The 23,207-nt window shown below is 44.3% G+C and overlaps 5 protein-coding genes and 1 long non-coding RNA gene across 6 annotated transcripts; 3 read left to right on the top strand and 3 right to left on the bottom strand.

Moving 5' to 3' along the window:
• The first annotated feature begins 1,651 nt into the window (after positions 1-1,651).
• On the top strand, positions 1,652-4,936 carry LOC133391938 (uncharacterized). Its single transcript, XR_009765362.1, has 5 exons — positions 1,652-1,790; positions 1,866-1,918; positions 2,383-3,050; positions 3,111-3,202; positions 4,497-4,936. It is a non-coding gene; the product is annotated as an uncharacterized LOC133391938 (long non-coding RNA).
• Positions 3,420-5,775, bottom strand: LOC133391937 (uncharacterized). The gene is made up of 3 exons (XM_061648834.1): positions 5,271-5,775; positions 4,942-5,019; positions 3,420-4,343 (listed from the first exon to the last, which is right to left on the bottom strand). Exons 1-3 carry the CDS (start codon positions 5,601-5,603, stop codon positions 3,555-3,557), a joined length of 1,200 nt encoding a protein of 399 aa, XP_061504818.1. The 5' UTR covers positions 5,604-5,775; the 3' UTR covers positions 3,420-3,554.
• A 658-nt stretch (positions 5,776-6,433) lies between these two features.
• LOC1270347 (chymotrypsin-2) lies at positions 6,434-7,531 on the top strand. Its single transcript, XM_309032.4, has 3 exons — positions 6,434-6,761; positions 6,838-7,231; positions 7,297-7,531. Exons 1-3 carry the CDS (start codon positions 6,529-6,531, stop codon positions 7,444-7,446), a joined length of 777 nt encoding a protein of 258 aa, XP_309032.3. The 5' UTR covers positions 6,434-6,528; the 3' UTR covers positions 7,447-7,531.
• Positions 7,532-8,896: 1,365 nt separating this feature from the next.
• Positions 8,897-11,260, bottom strand: LOC3290214 (BTB/POZ domain-containing protein 9). Its single transcript, XM_061648833.1, has 3 exons — positions 10,373-11,260; positions 9,478-10,310; positions 8,897-9,404 (listed from the first exon to the last, which is right to left on the bottom strand). Exons 2-3 carry the CDS (start codon positions 10,268-10,270, stop codon positions 8,995-8,997), a joined length of 1,203 nt encoding a protein of 400 aa, XP_061504817.1. The 5' UTR covers positions 10,271-10,310; positions 10,373-11,260; the 3' UTR covers positions 8,897-8,994.
• A 6,628-nt stretch (positions 11,261-17,888) lies between these two features.
• Positions 17,889-19,682, top strand: LOC1270346 (putative gustatory receptor 59f). The gene is made up of 2 exons (XM_061640535.1): positions 17,889-19,047; positions 19,277-19,682. The coding sequence occupies exons 1-2, from the start codon at positions 18,133-18,135 to the stop codon at positions 19,547-19,549; spliced, it is 1,188 nt and encodes a 395-aa protein (XP_061496519.1). The 5' UTR covers positions 17,889-18,132; the 3' UTR covers positions 19,550-19,682.
• A 532-nt stretch (positions 19,683-20,214) lies between these two features.
• LOC1270344 (BTB/POZ domain-containing protein 9) lies at positions 20,215-23,100 on the bottom strand. The gene is made up of 2 exons (XM_061648831.1): positions 21,639-23,100; positions 20,215-21,566 (listed from the first exon to the last, which is right to left on the bottom strand). Exons 1-2 carry the CDS (start codon positions 22,468-22,470, stop codon positions 20,584-20,586), a joined length of 1,815 nt encoding a protein of 604 aa, XP_061504815.1. The 5' UTR covers positions 22,471-23,100; the 3' UTR covers positions 20,215-20,583.
• Between the last annotated feature and the right edge of the window lie 107 nt (positions 23,101-23,207).

Consider the following 23,207-nt stretch of genomic DNA (forward strand, 5'->3'; position numbering starts at 1 on the left):
ATCGATAGAAGCAAGTCTAATTTACGAACTCACCAAATTTTAGCGCTTTCAACACACTTGATCAGACACAAATCCACAATTTCAGGCGTATCGAGTACTAATCGAGCAGATATGGGAAAACAATTTCGAGCAAATGTCACTTGGGAAGTGACGTTTGCTCGAAATTGTTTTCCCATATCTGCTCGATTAGTACTCGATACGCCTGAAATTGTGGATTTGTGTCTGATCAAGTGTGTTGAAAGCGCTAAAATTTGGTGAGTTCGTAAATTAGACTTGCTTCTATCGATTGACGATGCCGTCGAGTTCATTTTACACACATAGCTTAGATTTTTGATGAAAAACAAAAGCTAATTTTGTGTGACGTTATATTATAAAAAATCATTATTATTTAAGTATAAAATGGCTACTTGACCAATTATAACGATAGGAAACATCATTTTCGAACGAATCTAGAAGAAAACAACGAAAAAGCCTCATCTCAGTTGATTTTAAAGGCCTTTTTCTTAATTCCCTTAAACTGGTGCAGTTTAAGGGAAGTTTAAGGCTCCAGTTTAAGGGAATTTGCTCGAATTCCCGATTATTCGTGCTCGAAAATGTCAATTGGGATGATACTTGCCGTTCAAATAGACATAGAGCGACCAGCTGCTCGTCTCGCGCGACATTTTTGCTTCATCCGAAATAATCGAATTATCTAGTTTGTTTACAAGCCACATTAATGCCAAACGCAAAAAATTAGATTTGAACACATTTTAACCTATTTTTATAACCTATAACCTAAAGGTTATCCGTGTAAAAAAATATTCGACCCCATGTCCTCGGCACGGACCAGTGTGTTTCGAGAAATGTGCCGCAGATTCAGCATTGCATCCGATGAATTCAGGTATCATCAACGTTTTCAGGTATCATCAACGATTTCAAGCATCATACCGCAATCTTGGCTTTGACTAAGACAGATTCGGGAAGGGGTCCCGCGGTCTTGAGATAAAGTGTGAAACCCTGTAATGTTGTTGTTTTAGTCATGGGATTGAGAAATATTGTGCAGTATCTTTATCAATTTTACTATTCAGTAAGAACAGCCATCAAGGTGAAGGTGCTTCAAACGTAAAATAGAGATACAATAAAAGTATACAGGCGGTCCCCGAGATACACGGTACCTCTTAGGCTGGAAATAGACGAACCGAGATCGTCGCGGTACCGCGAAATTCGCGCCTTGTTTATAACAGTTGTATAACAGTAGAGCTGTCAAATCTTCCGCGCCTCCAATCGCGCCTGCTGTTTCGCAGAGATACCCAACTTCGGTATTGCTGAGATTTTCGCGGTAGCGCAAACCGATTATTTTTACTTTTTCTGGCGGATTTGTGTGAAAACTCGTGTCGAGAAATGAGTTTTGTATTTTATTTTGCATACACTATGTGAAATAAATAATTTGATTCGCAAATTGATAGAAAAATATTTCTTGTTGGCACATTCAATCGTCACCAGACCTCGGATGTTTCCATACACGAACCGCGATTATCTCGCCTATCTGTCAGATTTTATAACATAATTGACAGCTCAAGTCATACGCGATTTTCGCGGTACCGCGATGATCTCGGTTCGTCTATTTCCAGCCTTACCGTAGCAATAGACGATGCGCAATCTCAGATTGCGCATATATTTATCTGTCAAACGGCCCGATTTGATATATTTATCTGTCAAAAAATATTTATATATCTCGGACATATAAATCTCGAAAATTCATGCGCAATCTTAGCGCAATCTTGGATTAATACGTTTGTTTACATATAGCGGTAGGTATTGAAACGAAAAAATATGAGATGAGCGTTGATTTTTGAGCCAAAAATCTAATTAAATTTTGATTACAGCCATGGAGAACGAATCGCCGAACGTGCCGAATCGCCGGAACTATATAAAATTGGTAAATATATAATCATTCTGTTTTTTATACCGGTGTTTTTTTAGTGGAAGCAATGCTTGGGTTTTTTTTTTGTAGCTTTATTTTTCCTTAAATGATATATGTTCAGTGTTTGTGATTTGTGTATGCGGTTATACTAAAGAAATTTAGAAATATGGGCAACAATTGAATTATTATTAAATTTCGATTATTTTCCGGCTTGGAAAAAAAACAACACCGCTGCTGCTTCTCCAGCTACCGGCAATTTTTTTAAACGACAGCTGCTTTGCAGTTTGTTAAAAAAAATTGTAAAAATTGTAGATTGTTAAAAAGTCAAATTGTAAAAATTGTAGATTGCAAAAATTGTAAAAAAATTAAATTGTAAAAATAGTAAATTGTAAAAATTGTACTAATTTAATGTACCTAGCTAGTCTTTATTGTTACAGGAATAAACCATTGAACTGAAATGTTTTATTTGTACATTGCAGCTCTTTGAGAACTGACCTGGCTGTACCACGGGATGTTATGTTTCTTATTAGTCCGCATACACTAATAATCGTTTGGAATTCTGGAATGTAGGTTATGCGGTTTTGGTCTTCTTCCAACAGGAAATCTTTCTTATATTTCGGAATACCAACTATTCCTGCTGGCCCTGCTTTCCTGCACCATTTTTGCTGCAACCTCTACCCCAACTGCTACAATGGAAGCTATTGCTGTTGCCGCTGCGATTAAAAAAAACTTTCTTATTTTTACAGGAACATTTATGTATATTTAAATATTTTATATTACAGCTCTCCCGAGTTAGAGGACTGATAATGGAAGAAAACTGCTGCATCTTCCGGGCCATCAAAATAATAACGGGGTCATGGGGATGGTGAATGAATAGAGTCGAGATTAATCGTTTTTTTATTATTGATTTGCTTCCAGAATGTTGAGAAAAGCCTTCGGCTAATTGCCGAGGTGGAACGACGGCCTGCTTTATGGCAAAAGCGGTCGGAGTTCTACAAAAACGGTATTCGGCGAAGGGATGCGTGGACCGAGATTGGTGGACTCTTGGACCTCACCGTCGAAGAGGCGAGCTACCAGTGGAGGAAGCTGCTGACCAGCTACAGGACTTATAAGTCCAAGCTGCGTAAAAGTCAGCAAAGCGGAGCAGGTACTAATCAAATTTAAAATAATATGAAATTGTTCAATGACATAATTTTATCATTCGTAGCGGCTGAGGACGTCTTCCACCCAAGATGGTTCGCCTTCGACGCGATGAGGTTCCTCGATGATACCATGAAGGACGGCACGCATCTCGATACGGTAAGTTGTTTTGTTATTTATCTGTAAATTTTATATTTCACTGCGAGTTAAGGGCGGTCCTGTGGCACAGCAACAACATGCCCGTCATGGGTTGAAGCCTCATATGGACCGTTCTCAAACGATCGCAAATAAATCGTTTTATCTGAATAACTTGCCAAGCGTGATTCACGTTGAACCATTCTTTCATCTAAACAATGGTGGGTGGACAATGCAAAGGTACAAGTGTACTAACGACGATGTGGGTTAGCATATTATTCATATAATGTATAATTGCATGTAATCTACGCACATTCTACGATTTAATAACTACTAATTAGCTTAATAATTGACACATACAAAGAGTTGTATTGCATTAATGATTAAGTTGGTTATTATACTTAAGATCATGTGCAATGTGTAAACGTATATTCAACAAGTCGTTTGGCGTGCGACAGGGTATGCCTTGTAGTCCGCTCATTGTAGCTGGAGCTCTCTCGCCTTCTACAAAACGCCCATTGACGACCCTGTCAAAAGATGAAGGGCGAGTGTATGTATTGCGTGAAGCACTCTGTCGAAGAAAATTATGGAGATATATTGTTGTCATAATAACCGTTTTAGCATCTTCTGGCTCTAGCAGAATCGGGCTTTTATTAATGCGGAAACGGTTGGCTAAAATCCCGAACACATTTTCAACGATCATTCGAGCACGAGAGTGACGTTTGTTGAAAACTCTTTCAATTGTCCCTTCCGCATGCATGCCTCCAAATGGTCGAATGCAGTACCTGGTAAAAGCAAACGCTTTATCGCCTAAAAGAAAGTAAGGTACTCGCATTGCATATGGAACTCGCAGTGGTTCAGGTTCCGGTACATTCAAACTGTTGTTTTCCAGCCTCTGGTATAAGCGTGTGTTTTTAAATACACCTCCGTCAGATATTCCACCTTTTCCTCCAATATCTGCATGTAAAAAGTTGTAATCGGCATCTACTACCGCAAGTAAAACAATGCTGAAATAATGTTGATAGTTGTAATACTCTGATCCACTATTACTAGGCTTTTCCACTTGTACGTGTTTGCCATCAATGGACCCAATTGCATGCGGAAAATTCCACCTTTGTTCAAACTTTTTTGATTTCTCCTTCCATTCTTCTGCTGTGGACGGCATCTGAAATGATAATAACACATACAAAGATAAATTAATTATATATTTCATAAATTTAACTCATATGTATTGCTCGTCGTTGGATATCAATGCAACCTTATTTATTTTGTAACTTTTTGATTATGCTATCTCATTATTTTTTATCTCTCTTTTCAGTTCGATGACGACCCACCCACCCAAGCCCACCCAATCCCTTCTTGTTCCTATTCCTCAATTCCGCCCCAACCAACAATCCCAGCACCAACAATCCCAGCACCAAATCCAGCACCAACAACAGCACGAACTACAGCACCAACTACAGCACCAACCCCAGCACGAACTCCAGTACCGATCCCAGCACCAATCCGAGCAACAACAACTCCAGCACCAACCCCAGCACAAACCCCAGCACCGACCCCAGCACCGACCCCAGCACCAAGCCCAGCACCCACTCCAGCGATGGAAAATTATTTGTCCATGTTTGGCCAGTGGGTGGGGGCATGGTTAATCCATTTACCACCAGACCAACAAAACGATGCCACTAATCGTTTGCGGCAGACGATGCTGGAGTGGGATCTGGAACACAATAAAAAATAAAATAAAAAAAATTACAAAAACATACCTTTACATAGCTCCGCAAATGTTTATTTAAACAAGCACACACATCCTTTACAATTTTGGCAATCGATGATTTAGAAACCTAAAATTATACAATACTCATTAAAATCCGAACATTTCATTTTAATTCGTTCAACATTAGGCTCTTGCATCGTTTTCGATTGCTGACTTCTCTTCACTTGCTTTTGTCCGAAAAAGTTTTATCAGTCCTGCGTACGAGGAGACGGTTTGAATGAGATTCGATGCTGCCACGGTGCTGCCATGGAAAAGACCGACGCAGCTACCGTCTCCAATCGGACCGCCGAAACAAGAAAAAAAACAAAACATACTTACCCGAAACAAGTATTGCAAACTTGCAAATGTCTCCCCCGTTGCCAAATACCGCAATGTTATTAAAAGCCTTTCTTGGGCCGTGATCGCTTCTCGCATATTTGTATCCATGCGGCTTATTTCTGGACCGACCAAGGCATAAAGACGATCGAAATCTTCGTGTTTCATCCGCATAAAATTTTTTATCGTATCGTTTACCATTTCGGCCTTGATGTCGTCCAACAGACGATTTCCATCCTGTCTTCTGCGGAAGAAAACTGGTCGCATCCACCACCGACGGTTTCGCCGAAGACGCCGGTTGTAATTATGATCGTTGTTTGATAAATCATCACTCATGGCTGGAAAATGAAGCTGCTCACGAATTAACTCGCTCAATTGTGGCGGAAACCAAAACAAAACAACTCAACGCATGCAAATGATGTTTATAGCTCAGGGTTGGCTACGCGGAAACGATATATCTTTTTGACAGATAAATATATGCGCAATCTGAGATTGCGCATCGTCTATTGCTACGGTTATACGCGGATTCGGAGAAACGCGGTTTTCTAAATTTGACAGTTATTGGAACAAATTGTACTGATTTGACACATCATATGTAAAATTCTATAGAACTTCCTTTTTGATCAAATGTTAAAATATATTTCAAAAGCTGTTATTTTAAGTCAGAATCATATCAAATAATGAATTAAATGGCTAAAACCTCTCACTACTTGCAAAATTATACGGAAATTAGTGATATTTTGGCTGGAAATCACAAGATTCGACTTACGCGGAAATTCGAGATACTCGGTTTTTTGCGGCCGTTTTCGGTCCCCATTAACCGTGCATCTCGGGGACCGCCTGTACTATTCCATGTAGGTATTTCCATATTACGGTTCCGTTCTAATTACATGCTTATTAACACCTCTTAATGTTGTCCAGACAGCTCTAATTCGCTTTCATCCATCTTACGAGCGCGAACAACTTTCTAGCAACTTTATTGTGTTTGTGCGTTATAATAATCGCGTTAGATAATCGACGTTTCATTTCCTTGGCCATTTAACAATAAACTTGAGCCATTTAATGCACTTGAACCGGCCGTTCAGGATAATCTTTTCGCTGCCATAACACTAGTGTAACTACTCGAGATTGATAAAAGAAAAAAGACTGGTTCGTTGTATAAAAGCGCAATCGTTTCCAGACAGAGCACCAATCACACATCGGAAGCTCTACCAGCAGGAATAGTTATTTCGTCATTTTTGAATTCTCATCTACAAGCATCATGCTACGAAAGGTCTTTGCTGTTGTCTCGGTACTCCTGGTAGTAAGTGCAGCCAAGGTGACAAAACTGGTGCTGGACGACCACTACGTCAACCGAGTGGTTGGAGGAGAGGTAGCGAAGAACGGCTCGGCCCCGTACCAGGTATCGCTGCAGGTTCCCGGCTGGGGTCACAACTGTGGAGGATCACTGCTAAACAATCGATGGGTACTAACGGCAGCACACTGTCTGGTCGGGTATGTGTTGCCTTTACCGTAGAAGAAAGTGCCTTGGATGTTCAAGTGCTCACGATGATATGTTCTATCCCGACAGCTATGAGCCCAGTGATTTGATGGTACTCGTCGGCACAAACAGTCTCAAGGAGGGAGGCGAACTGCTGAAGGTTGACAAGCTGCTGTACCACAGCCGTTACAATCGTCCCCAGTTTCACAATGACATCGGATTGATGCGGCTGGAGCAACCGGTACAGTTCTCGGAGCTTGTGCAGAGTGTAGAGTACCTGGAGAAGGCGGTCCCGGTCAATGCGACGGTGCGATTGACGGGTTGGGGTCGTACCAGCACTAATGGGAATGTTCCCACGCTACTCCAGAGCCTGAATGTTGTAACGCTGTCGAACGAAGACTGCAAGGCAAAGATGGGCAATCCGGAGAATGTCGACTTGGGGCATGTTTGCACACTGACCAAGGCTGGCGAGGGAGCGTGCAATGTAAGTGATCGCATTTTTGGTGTGCAAATACGACAGTGTTAAGCAGTAGCTTTGATGTTTTACAGGGTGATTCCGGTGGCCCACTGGTGTACGAGGGAAAGCTGGTCGGTGTGGTGAACTTTGGCGTTCCGTGCGGTCGCGGATTCCCGGATGGGTTCGCACGTGTCTCCTACTACCATGAGTGGGTTCGCACAACGATGGCTAACAACTCGTAATGGGATGTGGCTGAATCTATTAGAATTCGTGCACTAAAGATGAATAAACAAGTCATTTGTTCGAGGGTTAGAACCTAAAAATGGATTATTTTCTATTTACTGTGAGTAAATGTTCATGATTGGGTCCTGTATCATCCTGAAATCGAACGCAAACCAGAGGGTTTACATTATTTATGTGCTCTCTGGAGCGCACCCACGACTCCGATCCGACTCCAACTATTGTTAACCCGATTCTGATTCCGGCAAAATGGAACCACTAGATCCCATAATAACACTCCTGACGATTTCAAACGACTCCGAACGACTCCAGCCGACTCCGAACGATTCCGGACGACTCCGAACGAATCCTGTCGACTCCGAACGACTCCGAATGACTCCGAACGATTCTGGACGGTTCCGGGCGATTCCGAACGACTTCGGATGATGCTGGGCGGACCTACCTTCCGGACACGATTCCGAATTAATCGGAGTCGGATCCGAGTCGACTCCGGATGTTTGCAAACTTTACCCATCGCTAGTTTACATAATATCTTATGGCATTTCGATTTCTGGCAGTCGCATACATCCGGTACGGATAATAAACATCCATGTTCCGGAAGGTATGTGCAAAACTCTAATCTTGGAACCGTCCGGAGCCTTTTTGGAGCTGCCCGGGGCCGTTTCGAGCCGGGAGGAGCTCCCGGAGCCGGCACCGGCTACCGACTAGCGGCTCCGGGCGGCACCTCGCGGCTTAGGAGGACTCCGGTCGGCTCCGACGATTCGAATAATGAACAACAATGAACAATTTAAGGATCAGTATGGGTTCAGTAACTGTTCCACGAACGATATGGCCAACGTTAAGTTGCAAGATCTGTATGGGTTTTGTACCTGTTCCGAGACCTGTTCCAGTTCCAGGACCTGTACATGTACAGTATCAGTTTGAGGACCAGTATAGGTTCAGGAACTGTTCACTGTTTACGAATCAGTATGGGGTCCAGCAGCATCATATTCAGGATCAATTGAAGGACCAAATTCGGTTCGGGATCAAAATCAGCATCGGTATGGTTTTATGGATCATTTCAACGATCGGTATGGTTTTTGGAAGCAGTTCGAGGAGTAGAATGCAGTCGGAATGTGTTCCAGGATTCAGGACTATATCCTTGGCCGGTATCTGTTCGGGGACCGTTCCAAAACCGGTACCAGTTTCCGCACAGTTATGGGTTCAGTACCAAGACAGAAATGGGTTGGAGATCAGTTCCTACGATCAGCAAGGGTTGTGAATCACTTTCACTGGATGTACTCCTTGGATTCAAAAGACACGGATGTTAAAGGAACCGTTTTATGATGCTACGATTTACCATTTTCCTGAAATGTTTTCCTGAATTGTTTTTAATAACACAATAATTATGAATAACATGACGAAAGCTTGATTTGAAATCGGCTCTGATCAATGAAACAAGGCGCCCACCGATCGATAACAATGCTAATATATTTTGGAATTGGATAACCATATCTATCATAATATAAGTTGATAAACAAAACTAAATAAAAAAGGGGCGTGTAGTCCGGTTAACGAGGTTTAGCAGGCGATTCACTATTTTGTGCACCTTGGAAAGGGTTTAACATGGCCGATATAGAAATCGAGGAATTCTCTTTATAATACGGTGTTTGAAAGCGGATGTATCGCACTGGTTGCATACGGAAGCTAATGGATGGATGGCTCTGGAAATAAGCGGTGTTATATAGTCCCAAAGACACGGTGGACCATGAGTTGCCATCAGATGATACCGACAGACTTTCCTGCTTCGGAATTAGCGAATAAGCAACGGTACCTGGAGAATGTGGTTCTGTTGGTGCACCCGTAGTAATGTAAACATGATTGATAAAGTATCGTTTACCAAGGTCAAAACGAACTTGATTATGTTCTGCAGCCGTTGTCCATTCCACTTTCGCATTTGCAGCTACGTCTTTACCCGGTGCTGGGGATATAGCGAATACAATAACCTATTCAATAACTCGTCAATATAATGCATGATAATGATTCAGACTTACATGAACCAGCTCGGTAGGGATGAAAACCGGTTTTATCTTGAGCTGATATTACATCCAACAATCGATTCGGATTTAGAACGCCAGTAGGACGCACTATGTCAAGTAAACTATTGCGCGGTATTGCTTCATAGCGTATTTTATCATAAATAGACTTTTTCTTTTCTCCTATTTTGCACCACTTATTTTCGTTGCTCTTGCACCACTTGTGAGTGGCTTGGAAAATTTCGATCTCTTCAATGTTTAAGCTATTGCGATCGATCACGCTGCTAAGCATGTCGTATGACAATTTGCTGAAGGATTCTTGTTGTATGATGCTCCGCGTGTTTTCATCAATAAATTCATAACATTTCTCCATTAAATCCTTTAGATCGAGCAGACGCGCCTCGTCCGCAATGGTACACACATTCTCCACAGTCAAAACTCCATACAGGTAGTCTGAGATGGCTTTCACGAAGGCAGTGATACCATACTGGTGGACTAATCCGAGTAAAGTCAGTATATCGTCCACCTCCATGTCCTTCAATTCCAAGGAGCCGGTGTAGATGTATCGGAGCAGATGCTTGAAAGCGGTCGACGATACATCAAGCGTTATTTCGGTCTGCTTACTCTCCTCCAGACCACCGTACAGAAGCGCCCGGAAGTACTCACACCGTACTGCTAGGATGGCGCGGTGCGCTGAAATACGCTCGTTTTCTACGACGAATGTTACATCGGAATAATCATCCGATATGCATAATTCTCCCAGGCTCACTAAAACCTGATCCGAATGATCGATCATACTGGCGCTAACCATTCTGAAGAACTCTGTTTATGATACCAAATTTCTGGAATTTCTGTTAGAGAAAATGTAGATTAGACTTGACTTGTCTCGTAACCTCTGACCCTTTGTACTTACACAAAAACAAGGGGATTATTGTAGAACACGCACTATCGCGATATCAGATCCATTCGAGGCGGGAAACGGCAATGATCATCAAATTGACGGCCGCAAGGCAATGATTGTTTATATTTACGCATGGTCTCTACACGACGGTGCGATAATCGCATACGCGGCATTTCATCAGACGGGAGGCCACGGGCGTGACAAAATGCTGACACATTTTTCAAATCGCGAAGATTTGTATGTTAAGAATAAGCAACGTTTTGTTGTTTGGGTTTGACAGTACTGGTGTACGGTAGTATATAAGCGAACGAAAAATTGTGAACTTGTACAGTTGCGTCTCAGGAATAAAAGAATTAACATCGAAGCTTGGCCGTTGTTCTTTTTGATCAAAGTTCGTCGCGTTCATTTCTCGGTTGATGGTTTGCTTTTCGTCGTTGTTTTAACAGGTTATGGGCCCAGTGTTTGTGCCAGTAATTGTTCTGTTGTATTAAAAACTCCGGTGTAATCATGACGTCTTTGCAAGTGGTACTCCCTCGTTTGGGAGAGGATAATTTTGAAATTTGGAAATTCCGTGTAGAGATGGAATTATTGCGGCAAGATTTATCCAAGTATGTGATAGATGCTAAGCCGGAAATTCCGACTAATGACTGGAAAACTGGTGATGCAAAGACACGTGGAGTGATTAGTGCAACGGTGGACGATAACCAACTGGTTCATATTATGAATAAGCAAACCGCGAAAGAAATGTGGGACTCACTCTGCTCTGTTCATAAGAGTAGCGGGCTACCATCAGTGCTATGCGTGCTAAGGAAATTATGTTCCCTTAAACTTCCAGAGGATGGAAATTTACCGGCTCATCTCAATGAAATGGTAAAACTGCATGCACGTCTACAAGCAGTAGATGACCCAAGTGCCACAAATCCACTAAACGACCACTAAACGGCTTCTAAACGACTCAAGTTCTCTACCTAAACGGAATATAGAAAGACTTCGTTTAGCAGACGGCAAACGACTCATGCATTCTAAAAATAGCGAAAAAGCTGGTGGCGCTCTCTGTTGGTGGGATACCCCAACCAGTTGAGCTTCATCGCTTGGAGGAGAGCTTTCTCATTTCCTCTGTACTGTTGTATGGTTTCGCATTGAAGTTATGCATCGCTAGAACTAGAACGGCGATACGATTGTTTAAATGCTAAACTCCAACCTAAACCACCAGTACTGAAGCAAGTGAGATTTGAGTAATGGTCGTTGGTGTTGATACCCACGTATCTGACCACACGACCATTCATATAGATTTTTGCTCAGAAAGTTAGAAGGCTATATAGGTCATGATAAGATGAAACTTGTCGAAACACATTGCAAGAAAAGGATAGCAATATAATGATGAGTTGTAATACGCCATCTATTGATCAAACCAATGAAGCTGTGGAGCTTTAATTTTTTTTCTATGGATATTAAATTTTCCAGTCGTTTAAGCTTAATCTGTGGCGCTTGGGGAGGGACTCAAGGATCGTGTGTTTATGGCGCTAATATTGTCGAGTTTACCGCAATCGTATGATAGCCTGATAGTGTCCCTGGAAAATCGCCCTGAAGCCGAGTTGACTTCGGAATTCGCAATGAACAAATTGCGTGAGGAATATCGTAGAAGGTCTGAGAGTGGTGCCAGTGTTGGAACGGATGAAACTGCGTTTAGCGTTCAATCACCAAAAGACAAAGTGATATGTTATCATTGTCGCAAACCTGGACACTTTCGGCGAGATTGTCCAAAGTTCAAAAAGAATAAAGGACAGCATAAGGTATTTGCAAACCTTATGACTGCGATGAGTGGAAATAATTGAATAATTGACAGTGGTGCCAGCCGGCACATGTGCAACGACGTCAAGATGTTTCAAACGTTAGATAGTTTTTCCAAGCATGATGCCGTACATGTTACATTGGCGGATGGAAAAACGATAAAAGCAACAGGTCTAGGACAGTGTGCTGTAAGTGGCCCTAAAGGAAAAGTTTTTGTGAAAGACGTATTATTTGTGCCGACTTTACGAAGTAATTTGCTGTCAGTTGCTTGTTTTTGTGAGGAAGGTTATCAAGTAATCTTCACAAAGGAGTCCTGTGAAATTCACAAAAACAACGTTTGTATGATTCAAGGTTCCTTGCGCAATAACCTATACACGCACCGTACAGAATCAGCATACGTTGTATGCGAGAATAATGGTGATTGTTGTGTGCATCAGTGGCATAAGCGATTCGGCCACCGTGAAAATAGTGCGATCCAAAATTTGTTCAAGAAAAATATGTGTACTGGTGCTGGTGTAAAAACATGCGCGTGTGATTTCACTTGTGAAGTGTGTTTGGAGGGAAAATTGTCTAGAACAAAGATCCCGAAATGCGCTGAGCGACGCTCTAACGAAATACTAGAAATAGTGCACAGTGATGTGTGTGGCCCCATGCCGGTCGAAACCCCGAGTGGAAATCGTTATTTCCTAACACTAATCGACGATTACAGTCGATACACATATGTGTATCTCTTGCGTTCGAAATCGGATGCGTGTGACAAGATAATAAATTTTGTGAAATTAGTGAAAAATCAGCTCGGGAAAATACCAAAAGTGATTCGATCGGACGGAGGCGGAGAGTATACAAGTGAAAAATTGAAAAACTTCTATAGAAAAGAAGGTATTTTGCTGCAAACATCAACCGCATACACGCCGCAACAAAACGGAGTTGCAGAAAGAAGAAACCGGTATTTGCAGGAAATGACAACCGTGATGCTTTTGGGTGCTGGTTTGAACAAAACATATTGGGGGGAAGCAGTACCCAAGTGCCACAAATCCACTAAACGACCACTAAACGGCTTCTAAACGACTCAAGTTCTCTACCTAAACGGAATATAGAAAGACTTCGTTTAGCAGACGGCAAACGACTCATGCATTCTAAAAATAGCAAAAAAGCTGGTGGCGCTCTCTGTTGGTGGGATACCCCAACCAGTGGAGCTTCATCGCTTGGAGGAAAGCTTTCTCATTTCCTCTGTACTATACAACGGTTTCGCATTGAAGTTATGCATCGCTAGAACCAGAACGGCGATACGATTGTTTAAATACTAAACTCCAACGGAAACCACCAGCACTGAAGCCAGTGAGATTTAAGTAATGGTCGTTGGTGTTGATACCCACGTATTTGACCACACGACCATTCATGTATATTTTTGCTCAGAAAGTTAGAAGGCTATATAGGTCATGATAAGATGAAGCTTGTCGAAACACATTGCAAGAAAAGGATAGCAATATAATGATTAGTTTTAATACGCCATCTATTGATCAAACCAATGAAGCTGTGGAGCTTTCATTTTTTTTCTATGGATATTCAATTTTCCAGTCGTTTAAGCTTAATCTGTGGCGCTTGGGTAATTTGTGCGGCTTACTTGCAAAATCGTTTGCCATCCAACGCGGTGAATAATACTCCATACGAAATGTGGTTCAAAAGAAAACCAAAAGTGGATCATCTCCGGGCATATGGTTGTAGTGCTTGGGTACATATTCCCAAAAATAAGCGTGTAAAGTTTGCGAGCAAGGCGAAGAAACTCACACTTATCGGCTATTCTGAAGAACAAAAGGCATACCGTTTTGTTGACGTAAAGACGGCCAAAATAACAGTGAGTCGTGATGCCAGATTCCTGGAAAACGAGCATCCAAGCAGCCGATGTGAGGACCACACGAGTAGCCAGAGCGAAGACAATAGCATTGTTGTTTTCGATACAGCTCCTCATTGTGTCGAAAATGCAACAATATCATCGGATGGAGAGGATGAACAATCGCTGGATTCCGGAGAAACTGAGTTTCTGGATCCATACGCTGACTTCGATGAACAATTGACCGACGAGGACAATGCGGTGAGTAATTTGCCTGTACGCGAAACTCGCGGAAAGCTGCCGAGTTACTTGGACGAGTTCATCGTTGGTGTTGCACACATCGAAGAAGAGCCGACAACGTGGGCGGAGGCGATGAATTCGACCAACTCTAATTCGTGGAAAGCGGCTATGGACTGTGAGCTAAGATCGCATGAAAAGAACAACACATGGTGTTTGGTGGATTTACCGGCGGGTAAGAAAGCGATTGGGAGTCGTTGGGTGTTTAAAATGAAGAAAGATGAAAAAGGACAGGTAGTGCGATTCAAAGCAAGAATAGTTGCGCAGGGTTTTAATCAAATATACGGTACGGATTACGATGAAACATTTGCGCCGGTTACCAAATATAATACTGTTCGCACATTACTAGCGATAGCTGGTAGAGATAATTTAGTTGTAAAACATTTTGATGTTGAGACAGCCTACCTTCATGGAAATTTAGAAGAAGAAATTTATATGCGCCAACCTCCTGGTTATGAAGAACGCGGAAAAGAAGATAAAGTTTGTTTTTTGAGGAGGAGCATTTATGGCTTAAAACAATCAGCAAGGTGCTGGAATCTTACTCTTAGTAATGTAGTTGAAAAGATGGATTTCAAGGCAAGTAAAGCTGACCCTTGTCTGTTTGTGCGTTCCGATGTATTCTTAATCGTTTATGTTGATGATATATTAGTCGCATGTAAAGATGAAAACAGTATCACTAAGGTTTTCAGAGAATTAAAGAAACATTTTGCGATTAAAATGCTAGGCGACGTAAAACATTTTTTAGGAATTCAGGTGATTAGAAATGATAAAGGTTTTTTTAGTTTGAGTGCTAAAACACATATAGAAGGTCTCATTTCAAAATTGGGTTTAGAAAATGCAAATAAAACTAAAACTCCAATGGACGTAGGATTTTTACGTGATGAAAACCCAAGTAAAACGCTGACGGAAAGTACAAAATATAGAAGCGTTGTTGGAAGTCTGATGTTTATTGCTAATTGCGCTAGGCCAGATATTTCCGCTAGTGTAGGATTTCTTGGCAGAAAGTTTAATGAACCCACGGAAAAGGACTGGGTTGCTGCAAAACGTGTAGTCAGATATCTAAAAGGCACAAAGGATTGGTGTTTGAATCTTGGAGGGACAAGTAATCAAAAGTTGGAAGCCTTCTCAGACGCTGATTGGGCAGGTGATATGAGCTCAAGGAAATCTACAACAGGATTCGTAGTATTTTATGCAGGAGGAGTAATATCATGGGCAAGTAGACGCCAAACTAGTGTAAGTTTGTCTTCAATGGAGGCTGAATACTGTTCATTAACTGAAGTATGTCAGGAGATAATATGGCTTAGACGTTTATTAAATGATATGGGTGAGTCAGTTAACGAACCTACGGTGATATATGAAGACAATCAAGCATGTATTAGTTTCGCGGAATCGGGTAGATGCACAAGACGATCAAAACACATTGAGACTAAAATTTTCTTTGTCAAAGGTTTAATAGACAATAATGTAGTTCAGATCAGGTACTGCCCAAGTGCAGAAATGAAAGCGGACATTCTGACCAAACCTTTAGGTGCGATCAAACATGTAAATATGTCTAAATACTTGAATTTTACATGTCAAAACGTTGAGGAGGAGTGTTAAGAATAAGCAACGTTTTGTTGTTTGGGTTTGACAGTACTGGTGTACGGTAGTATATAAGCGAACGAAAAATTGTGAACTTGTACAGTTGCGTCTCAGGAATAAAAGAATTAACATCGAAGCTTGGTCGTTGTTCTTTTTGATCAAAGTTCGTCGCGTTCATTTCTCGGTTGATGGTTTGCTTTTCGTCGTTGTTTTAACATTGTAACTGTCAATATTTAGTAGCCTGGAAATTCACTAGCTTTATAATTGATTCAGCTTGAATCAATCGATTAATCGTTAGTACGATATTATTCTATTCAATAACTATAGGTTTAACAGCTGTTAATGAACAAATATTAATTTCGAGAATATTACATACAGCGCGGCATAAAAAACTAGTTGCCCGCTTGACTATCGCTGCAAATGTTTGCCGTACGTTTGAACTGCCGTCCCCGGATAATCGACGTTCTACTGTCAGTGATATTACGATATTATTCTATTCAATAACTATAGGTTTAACAGCTGTTAATGAACAAATATTAATTTCGAGAATATTACATACAGCGCGGCATAAAAAACTAGTTGCCCGCTTGACTATCGCTGCAAATGTTTGCCGTACGTTTGAACTGCCGTCCCCGGATAATCGACGTTCTACTGTCAGTGATATTTTGGCTGGAAATCACGAGATTCGACTTACGCGGAAATTAGAGATAAGCAGTATTTTACGGCCGTTTTCGGTTCTCTACCAAGTGCCACAACTCCACTAAACGACCAATAAACGGGCTCTAAACGGCTCAAGCTCTTAACCTAAACGGAATTTAAAAAGTCTTCGTTCAGCAAACTGGTAAACGACTGATGCATGCTAAACATAAGAAAAAGTTGGTGGCGCCATCTGTTGCTAAGATAGCCAAACAGTGGAGCTTTCCTCGCTTTGAGAGCTTTCTCCTTCCCTCTGTAGCCACACAGTGGAGCTTACCTCGCTTGGAGAGCTTTCTCCTTCCCTCTGTACTGTTGTATCGCTAGAACTAGAACGGCGATACAATTGTTTGAATACTAAACTCCAATGTGACTCATCAGAACTGAAGCAAGTGGGAACCCAAGCGCCATAGATTAAGCTTAAACGACTGGAAAATTGAATATCCATAGAAAAAAAATGAAAGCTCCACAGCTTCATTGGTTTGATCAATAGATGGCGTATTACAACTCATCATTATATTGCTATCCTTTTCTTGCAATGTGTTTCGACAAGTTTCATCTTATCATGACCTATATAGTCTTCTAACTTTCTGAGCAAAAATCTATATGAATGGTCGTGTGGTCAGATACGTGGGTATCAACACCAACGACTATTACTAAAATCTCACTTGTTTCAGTGCTGGTGGTTTCCGTTGGAGTTAAGTATTTAAGCAATCGTATCGCCGTTCTAGTTCTAGCGATGCATAACTTCAATACGAAACCATACAACAGTACAGAGGAAATGAGAAAGCTCTCCTCCAAGCGATGAAGCTCCACTGGTTGGGGTATCCCACCAACAGAGAGCGCCACCAGCTTTTTTGCTATTTTTAGAATGCATGAGTCGTTTGCCGTCTGCTAAACGAAGTCTTTCTATATTCCGTTTAGGTAGAGAACTTGAGTCGTTTAGAAGCCGTTTAGTGGTCGTTTAGTGGATTTGTGGCACTTGGGTCGTTTATCGTCTGCTAAACGGAGTTTTTCAAGATACCTTTGAGGCTAAAAGCTGAAGTCGTTTTAGACCCCGTTTAGTGGCTGTGTGACGCTTGGGGAGGCAACCCTCGGGATACGAAAGCTGTATTGCAGACGCGGGAAAATTTAAGCTCTTTTTTGGCTCCCTTTGAAAAACTTTCTCGTAACGCATCGTACCGTAACGCCAATGTAAAATGCTAAACATAAAGTTTTCCTAAATTAGACGAATTCTCTATGCACTGGTAACTGCCAGCCGGTTTCATGATGTCGCAAAGCAGTTGTACCTTTGCCAACAGCAAATAGGTAAATAACTAAGCTTACACACCGTATTAAACCGCAAAAGGAACATGCTAGTTGCATACCCATAACCACATAACCGTCCCCGGAATCGTGCATGTCAATGTGCTATCGAACGGGCATTTATTTATTTATTCATCTATTTACCATCACGTAATTATGTGTATTAGTAGAGCCTTATAATTACATTGCATATGTACCGAGTTGGTACACAAACCTTACGCCAGTATTGTGTGGCACGTGTGGTCCTGTGCAGGTTCCGCCGCTCAAGCACGCCATGTTCGAGGGGCGCGATGTGCAGCACCTTAGGAAGCTGCAACTGTACCAATCTTTTCAACTGTACCTACGCTGCGCGCAGCTGCTGAGCAATGTACCATGCTGTCTGGCCCGAGACCTACCTTCTAGGGCGTACTTTAAGCAGGCCCGATGTCTGCTCACCGCCGGTACGTTCATCTGGGTGATACTGTGCTGCTACCAAGCGACCGTAAAGCTGCTCGAACTGCCGATTCCGTTCTTTACCGCCGTACTGTACGTGAACGAGATGGTGCTGAACCTATGCATCACCGTGCAGACCATGCTCAGGGGCTACAGTGAGACGGTACGGTACAGCCAATGTCTGGAGCGGATCGTTACCGTTGCCGCGACAGTGTCGTCGTCCGAGTGGACTGAACTGCTGCTCTACCTTCGCCTCAGGCTGTACTGGTTCGGGATATTTTTTACTCTTACCTCCGGTGTGGGGCTCGCGGTGGCTCACTTGTTCTTTGGGGGCATTTGGTCAACACTGTTCACCATGGGCGCCTATGTGCTGCCGAACATGCTGGCGAGCATGTCGCTAGCACAGTACTATGCCGGTACGGTACTAATTTACAAGCTGCAGCATACAGTTAACCAACAGCTGCGTACTGCCATTGGCAAGCATCGCGCAGTACGGTTGCAGGAGATCAAGCACCTTTACCTACAGCTAGACCACTGCGTACAGCTGATGACGCGCTCGTACGAAGTGGCGATCGTGACGAACGTGTTCCTCGCCATCAATGTCACCAGTTTGCTGCTGCTGGAGATCTACCAGTACTTGCAGGCTAACGAACTTCAAGCGAACTCCATCTACATCGTGAGCAACGTGATGTGGCTAGCTCTGTACATCTGTCTACTTCTTATGGTGCTTTACCCATGCGACATGATCAAACGCGAGGTAAATGTTTTTGAATTGATGATATTTCGTTTCGTTTTTGTCAGCATCATACTTGGACCATTGCTTTGTCTCTTGCAGCAAATGCGCTTTGGCACTATTTTATTCGAATTGTCTCACAGCGGCAAAGCAGCGACGGTTGGTGAGGATCAGGTATTAGGGCAGAAAGGAGTCACCCCGGAGAGGGGAAGATTATAGCTAAACTGTAAACTATTTCGCATCTCCACAGCAGATGGCACTCCTGCGATTGCTAACACTCGGCAGAAAGCGGATCGTCCCGACAGCCTGCGGTTTGCTGAAGCTCGAGCTGTCTTCACTATCCTCGGTAAGCGGCCGGGTGGTGCGTTTCTACACGCTCATCCTCGTTCTCACCTTCTGTTTGCAGATCTTTGTTGCGCTCCTTTCGTTCATGATCATACTGATACAGTTCGATTCGGCCAAGCTGAACAAACGCGACGGGCGCGTCACGGCGATCGATCAACTTTACACCCCCACCAACTCATAAAGCTGCTGGGGGGGATCCTGTTGCGGTGTGCTGCTCCAGCATATCGAGCATTATTTGGCGCCTGTCCGTTACGCACCGTATGTAAGCGTCGAGTGATTCGGTCCCGTTCAGACACGTGTGCAGATTGGCCGCTGCGTACAGCTCGTTCCGGAGCTCCATGTCCATGTGGAGTCCGTCGCCATCCTCGGGTGCTTGGGCGGCTTCGTACTCGGTTAGCTTCTGGTGAAACTGTTTGAAGCTTGCCGCTTCCGTCAGCATCAACGCTTTGGTCGCTTCGTTCACGTTCTGACACTCTGGGGGCAGCTGGCTCAGTATTGCTGGATCGTCCAGGTCCAAATCGCACTCCACAAAATCGGCTCGAGATAGCTGTAAAACAAAAAAGAGATTCAAAAGTTAAAGACATTTCCTGAAAAAAAGGTATACCACCAGTGAACACTTACGGCTAGCGAAACAAACCCAACGACCAACCAGCCGAGAAGCTTCATTGTAACGTGCAACCACTTCCGCTCGGTGCAAAAAGACAATTAAACTGGCAATTTCACGGCGCGATTGCCGTTAGGGAATCACTTGAAACACTGCTCAGATAAGATAAAATGTGTCTGTTTGCCTTGAGTGTGCTTTAAACACCCCGCACCCCTACGCTGATGACTAAAAACTGCTCCAGATTTGATTGTTTTTAGTATGCGTGTTTTGTGAAAAAAGGCACACACACACTCATACATAATCGTGTATTTCTATTTTAAGCATTTTACAATTTTAAACCGAGTGTAAAATATATGATTTAAAAAATCGATTGTACTCGATAAAGGGTGGAGAAGAGCTATCACCATCGACCGGGAGAGAGGGCGAGTATTGAGAGGGCAGGGGGAGTATCCCTTTTCACAGATAATAATTTAGAAGCCAATTTGGCGTAATTAGAACATTTGTTTCGGTTTGAAAGAGATTCCAAACTAGAAAAATAGGCAAAGGATAGGCCACCACCGGCAGCCACCACAGCCTTCTCAGTGCGAAAAACGGGCGTCTTTGTGCTTCAATCAGTCCGTAACACTTTCCTGCCGCAAGGGCGCTTCATCCACAACGGATTCCTCCGCCGATTCCTCCCCGCTCGCCTCGATCGGAATCGCTCGTTCGCGGCGCAAAAATTCCGGCTCCTGCGACGGGCACTCGAAATGCACGCAGTGAAACATTTCGTTCGCGGTGTTGTGCGTACCGACGATGCGGATGTAGACGACCACCTTTGGCTGGAAGGCAAAGTGCTGCCAGGACTTGAGGTGCTCCGACTGCTTGTCCACCACCACCTCCCAGTCGGTCATGTTGGCGGATACCTCGATGTAGAAGCTGTACGACCGGTTGTCACAGTCCCACAGCAGCAGGCGCAGCGAATCGATCCAGTACGGCTGGCCGAGCTGTATCAGTATCACGCCCGTGCCGATCTGGTGGCAGGTGTAGCCCGAATCCCAGTCGTAGTTCTTCACGTCCCCGTTCAGCAGCACGTTGCGCGTCCGGCTGACGCCTTCCATCACGTTCGCGCTCCGCTCGACGGTGGCCACGTTGTACGCGGGCTGCAGTATGCCGTCCACGACCGGCGTCGTCGACTCGGTGAACATGGCCTCGAGCGCCACCACGTGGAACACCTTGTTGACCGTGTTGTGCGTACCGACGAGCCGTATGTAGCGGACGGCTTGCGCCGGGAAGTAGAGGTACTGCCAGGAGCGGCAGTAGTACTTCGTGTGGTCCACGATCCGCTCCCAGTTGCGCTGGTTGACCGACACCTCGACGTAGTAGCTGTACGAACGCGTGTCCCGGTCCCACAGCAGCACCTTGATGTGGTTGATGATGAACAGCTTGCCCAGCTCCACGATGATGCCGCTGCTGTCGCCCGTTTCACTGATCGAGTGGCGCGTGTAGCCCTTCTCCATGTCGTACGACACGGTGTCTCCGTCCAGCAGGGCGGACCGCAGCTCGCCGTGGATTGTGCGCGAGTTAAACTTCGGTGTGGCAACGTTCTCCTCGGGCCCTGTAGGAAAGTGGAAAAGCGTTAGTGGAAACACGAACAATTGCCCTCCAGGCTGAGGGGGGCTCCACTTACAGAGTGCTCCACGGTAGGGCAGCTGCTTGGAGGAAATCTTCTCCCCGATCGCATCTAGCAGCCGGTCGGGGTCGAGTATGCCCGACGGCCGTACCACCGTCAGCAGCTCCTCGAGCGACATCAGCTCGAACCGCACCTTGCCCACGACGACGTCCACGTTCGGCACGGTGTCCGCGTTGCACCGGCACCAATCGAAGACGGCTTGGAAAATTTCGACCTCGCGCGCAAAGAACGAGTCCCGCAGCAGCAGGCTACACAGCGAATCGAGCGACAGATGGCGGAACGATTCGTGCTGCAGTATGTCCGCCGCGTTCCGGTCCATGAACGAATGGCAGACGGCGGTGAGCCCGTTGAGCGCGAACAGCCGGGCCGCGTCCAGAATTGCGCACACGTTGCCCAGCGACAGCACCTGCCGGAGGTAGTCCGAGATGGCCATCTCCAGATCGGCAAACCCGTACTGGTTCGCCAGCCCGAGCGTGTCCAGCAGGTGCTCCTCCTTCATCTGCATCAGCGACATGCTGCCGGAGTAGATGTACTTGAGCAGGCAGCGGAACGCCATCAGCGGGATGTTGAGCGTGATTTCGTGTTGCTTCGTCTCCTGCAGCCCCCCGTACAGCAGGGCGCGAAAGTATTCGCTACGCGCCGCCAGTATGACGCGATGGGCCGGGATGCGCTGGCCCTCCACGATGAACGTGACGTCCGAGTAGTCGGCCGACATGCACAGCTGGGCCATCTGCTCCGAGAACCGGGCGGTCAGCTCGATCTCGTGGTTGCGGGCGAGGGCGCTGCTCGTGTGCTGGCTGCCAGCCATGCCGCTGCTTTGGCTGCTCATGGTTCAACTTTTTCTTCCGGCGCCGGGAAACAAATCGCCCATCCACACTCACACACACATACACGGGCGCGACGAGGCCGTAGAAGTGATGGGCGAAAATGCAATGTATGAGTTTTCTGAGCTGAGCTTCAATGCGACGGAGAAAAAAAGATTATGGCCGTTGCAGTGGGCAATACACGCGAAGGCCAGGAACAACACGGACGGCTTCTAATGTGCGGCTTGCAGCGGTGAAGACACGGAACGAACCAAACAGCAGCGAATCAAAACAAACCTACTGCGACGCTGCCAAACTTGCCGGATGGCAACCCGCAGCGCAAGGCGAGCTCTTTGGCGGCCATCCCTCAAAAACCCTTGCTCGAAACGTCAAAAACCTTTACAATTACTTACAAAAAGCATCCGCAGCGAGGGAAAATCTCACCAATTTGGAGCGTTAGCAAGCTCACGAAAACCGGTCTGCGGGGCTCAGCTTAGCTTGTCACAAAAGTTGCGTAGTTTTGTTTGTAAAAAGTGGAAATGTTGAATGGAAAAATGGAAATCAAAGACAATTATTGGTTGTGTTGTTTCAAATATTTCCCTTCTCACGTTTTCTCTCATAAAATGAACAGATTTGTACCGAAAAACTAAAAAAATAAATCTTGTAAAAATCCCAACCGGATTGTTTTGGTTCCGCACACAGCAAACGGAACGAATCGCATCCACCGCACGCCTGGATGCGGAGCAAATCATTCCGTTCCGTG

The sequence above is a fragment of the Anopheles gambiae genome, chromosome 2, assembly GCF_943734735.2.
Source record: "Anopheles gambiae chromosome 2, idAnoGambNW_F1_1, whole genome shotgun sequence".
NCBI lineage: Eukaryota > Metazoa > Arthropoda > Insecta > Diptera > Culicidae > Anopheles > Anopheles gambiae.

Excerpts from the sequence above, each read along its gene's own strand:
- LOC1270344 (XM_061648831.1), bottom strand. The coding sequence starts at position 22,470 with ATGAGCAGCCAAAGCAGCGGCATGGCTGGCAGCCAGCACACGAGCAGC. Across the intron at positions 21,567-21,638 it reads GCCCTACCGTGGAGCACTCT|GGCCCGAGGAGAACGTTGCC; the intron begins GTAAGTGGAGCC and ends ACTTTCCTACAG.
- LOC3290214 (XM_061648833.1), bottom strand. The coding sequence starts at position 10,270 with ATGGTTAGCGCCAGTATGATCGATCATTCGGATCAGGTTTTAGTGAGC. Across the intron at positions 9,405-9,477 it reads TCCCTACCGAGCTGGTTCAT|CACCGGGTAAAGACGTAGCT; the intron begins GTAAGTCTGAAT and ends CTATATCCCCAG.
- LOC133391937 (XM_061648834.1), bottom strand. The coding sequence starts at position 5,603 with ATGAGTGATGATTTATCAAACAACGATCATAATTACAACCGGCGTCTT. Across the intron at positions 5,020-5,270 it reads GTTTGCAATACTTGTTTCGG|GTTTCTAAATCATCGATTGC; the intron begins GTAAGTATGTTT and ends GTATAATTTTAG. Across the intron at positions 4,344-4,941 it reads ATTTGCGGAGCTATGTAAAG|ATGCCGTCCACAGCAGAAGA; the intron begins GTATGTTTTTGT and ends TTATCATTTCAG.
- LOC1270347 (XM_309032.4), top strand. The coding sequence starts at position 6,529 with ATGCTACGAAAGGTCTTTGCTGTTGTCTCGGTACTCCTGGTAGTAAGT. Across the intron at positions 6,762-6,837 it reads GCAGCACACTGTCTGGTCGG|CTATGAGCCCAGTGATTTGA; the intron begins GTATGTGTTGCC and ends CTATCCCGACAG. Across the intron at positions 7,232-7,296 it reads CTGGCGAGGGAGCGTGCAAT|GGTGATTCCGGTGGCCCACT; the intron begins GTAAGTGATCGC and ends GATGTTTTACAG.
- LOC1270346 (XM_061640535.1), top strand. The coding sequence starts at position 18,133 with ATGTTCGAGGGGCGCGATGTGCAGCACCTTAGGAAGCTGCAACTGTAC. Across the intron at positions 19,048-19,276 it reads GCGACATGATCAAACGCGAG|ATGGCACTCCTGCGATTGCT; the intron begins GTAAATGTTTTT and ends TCTCCACAGCAG.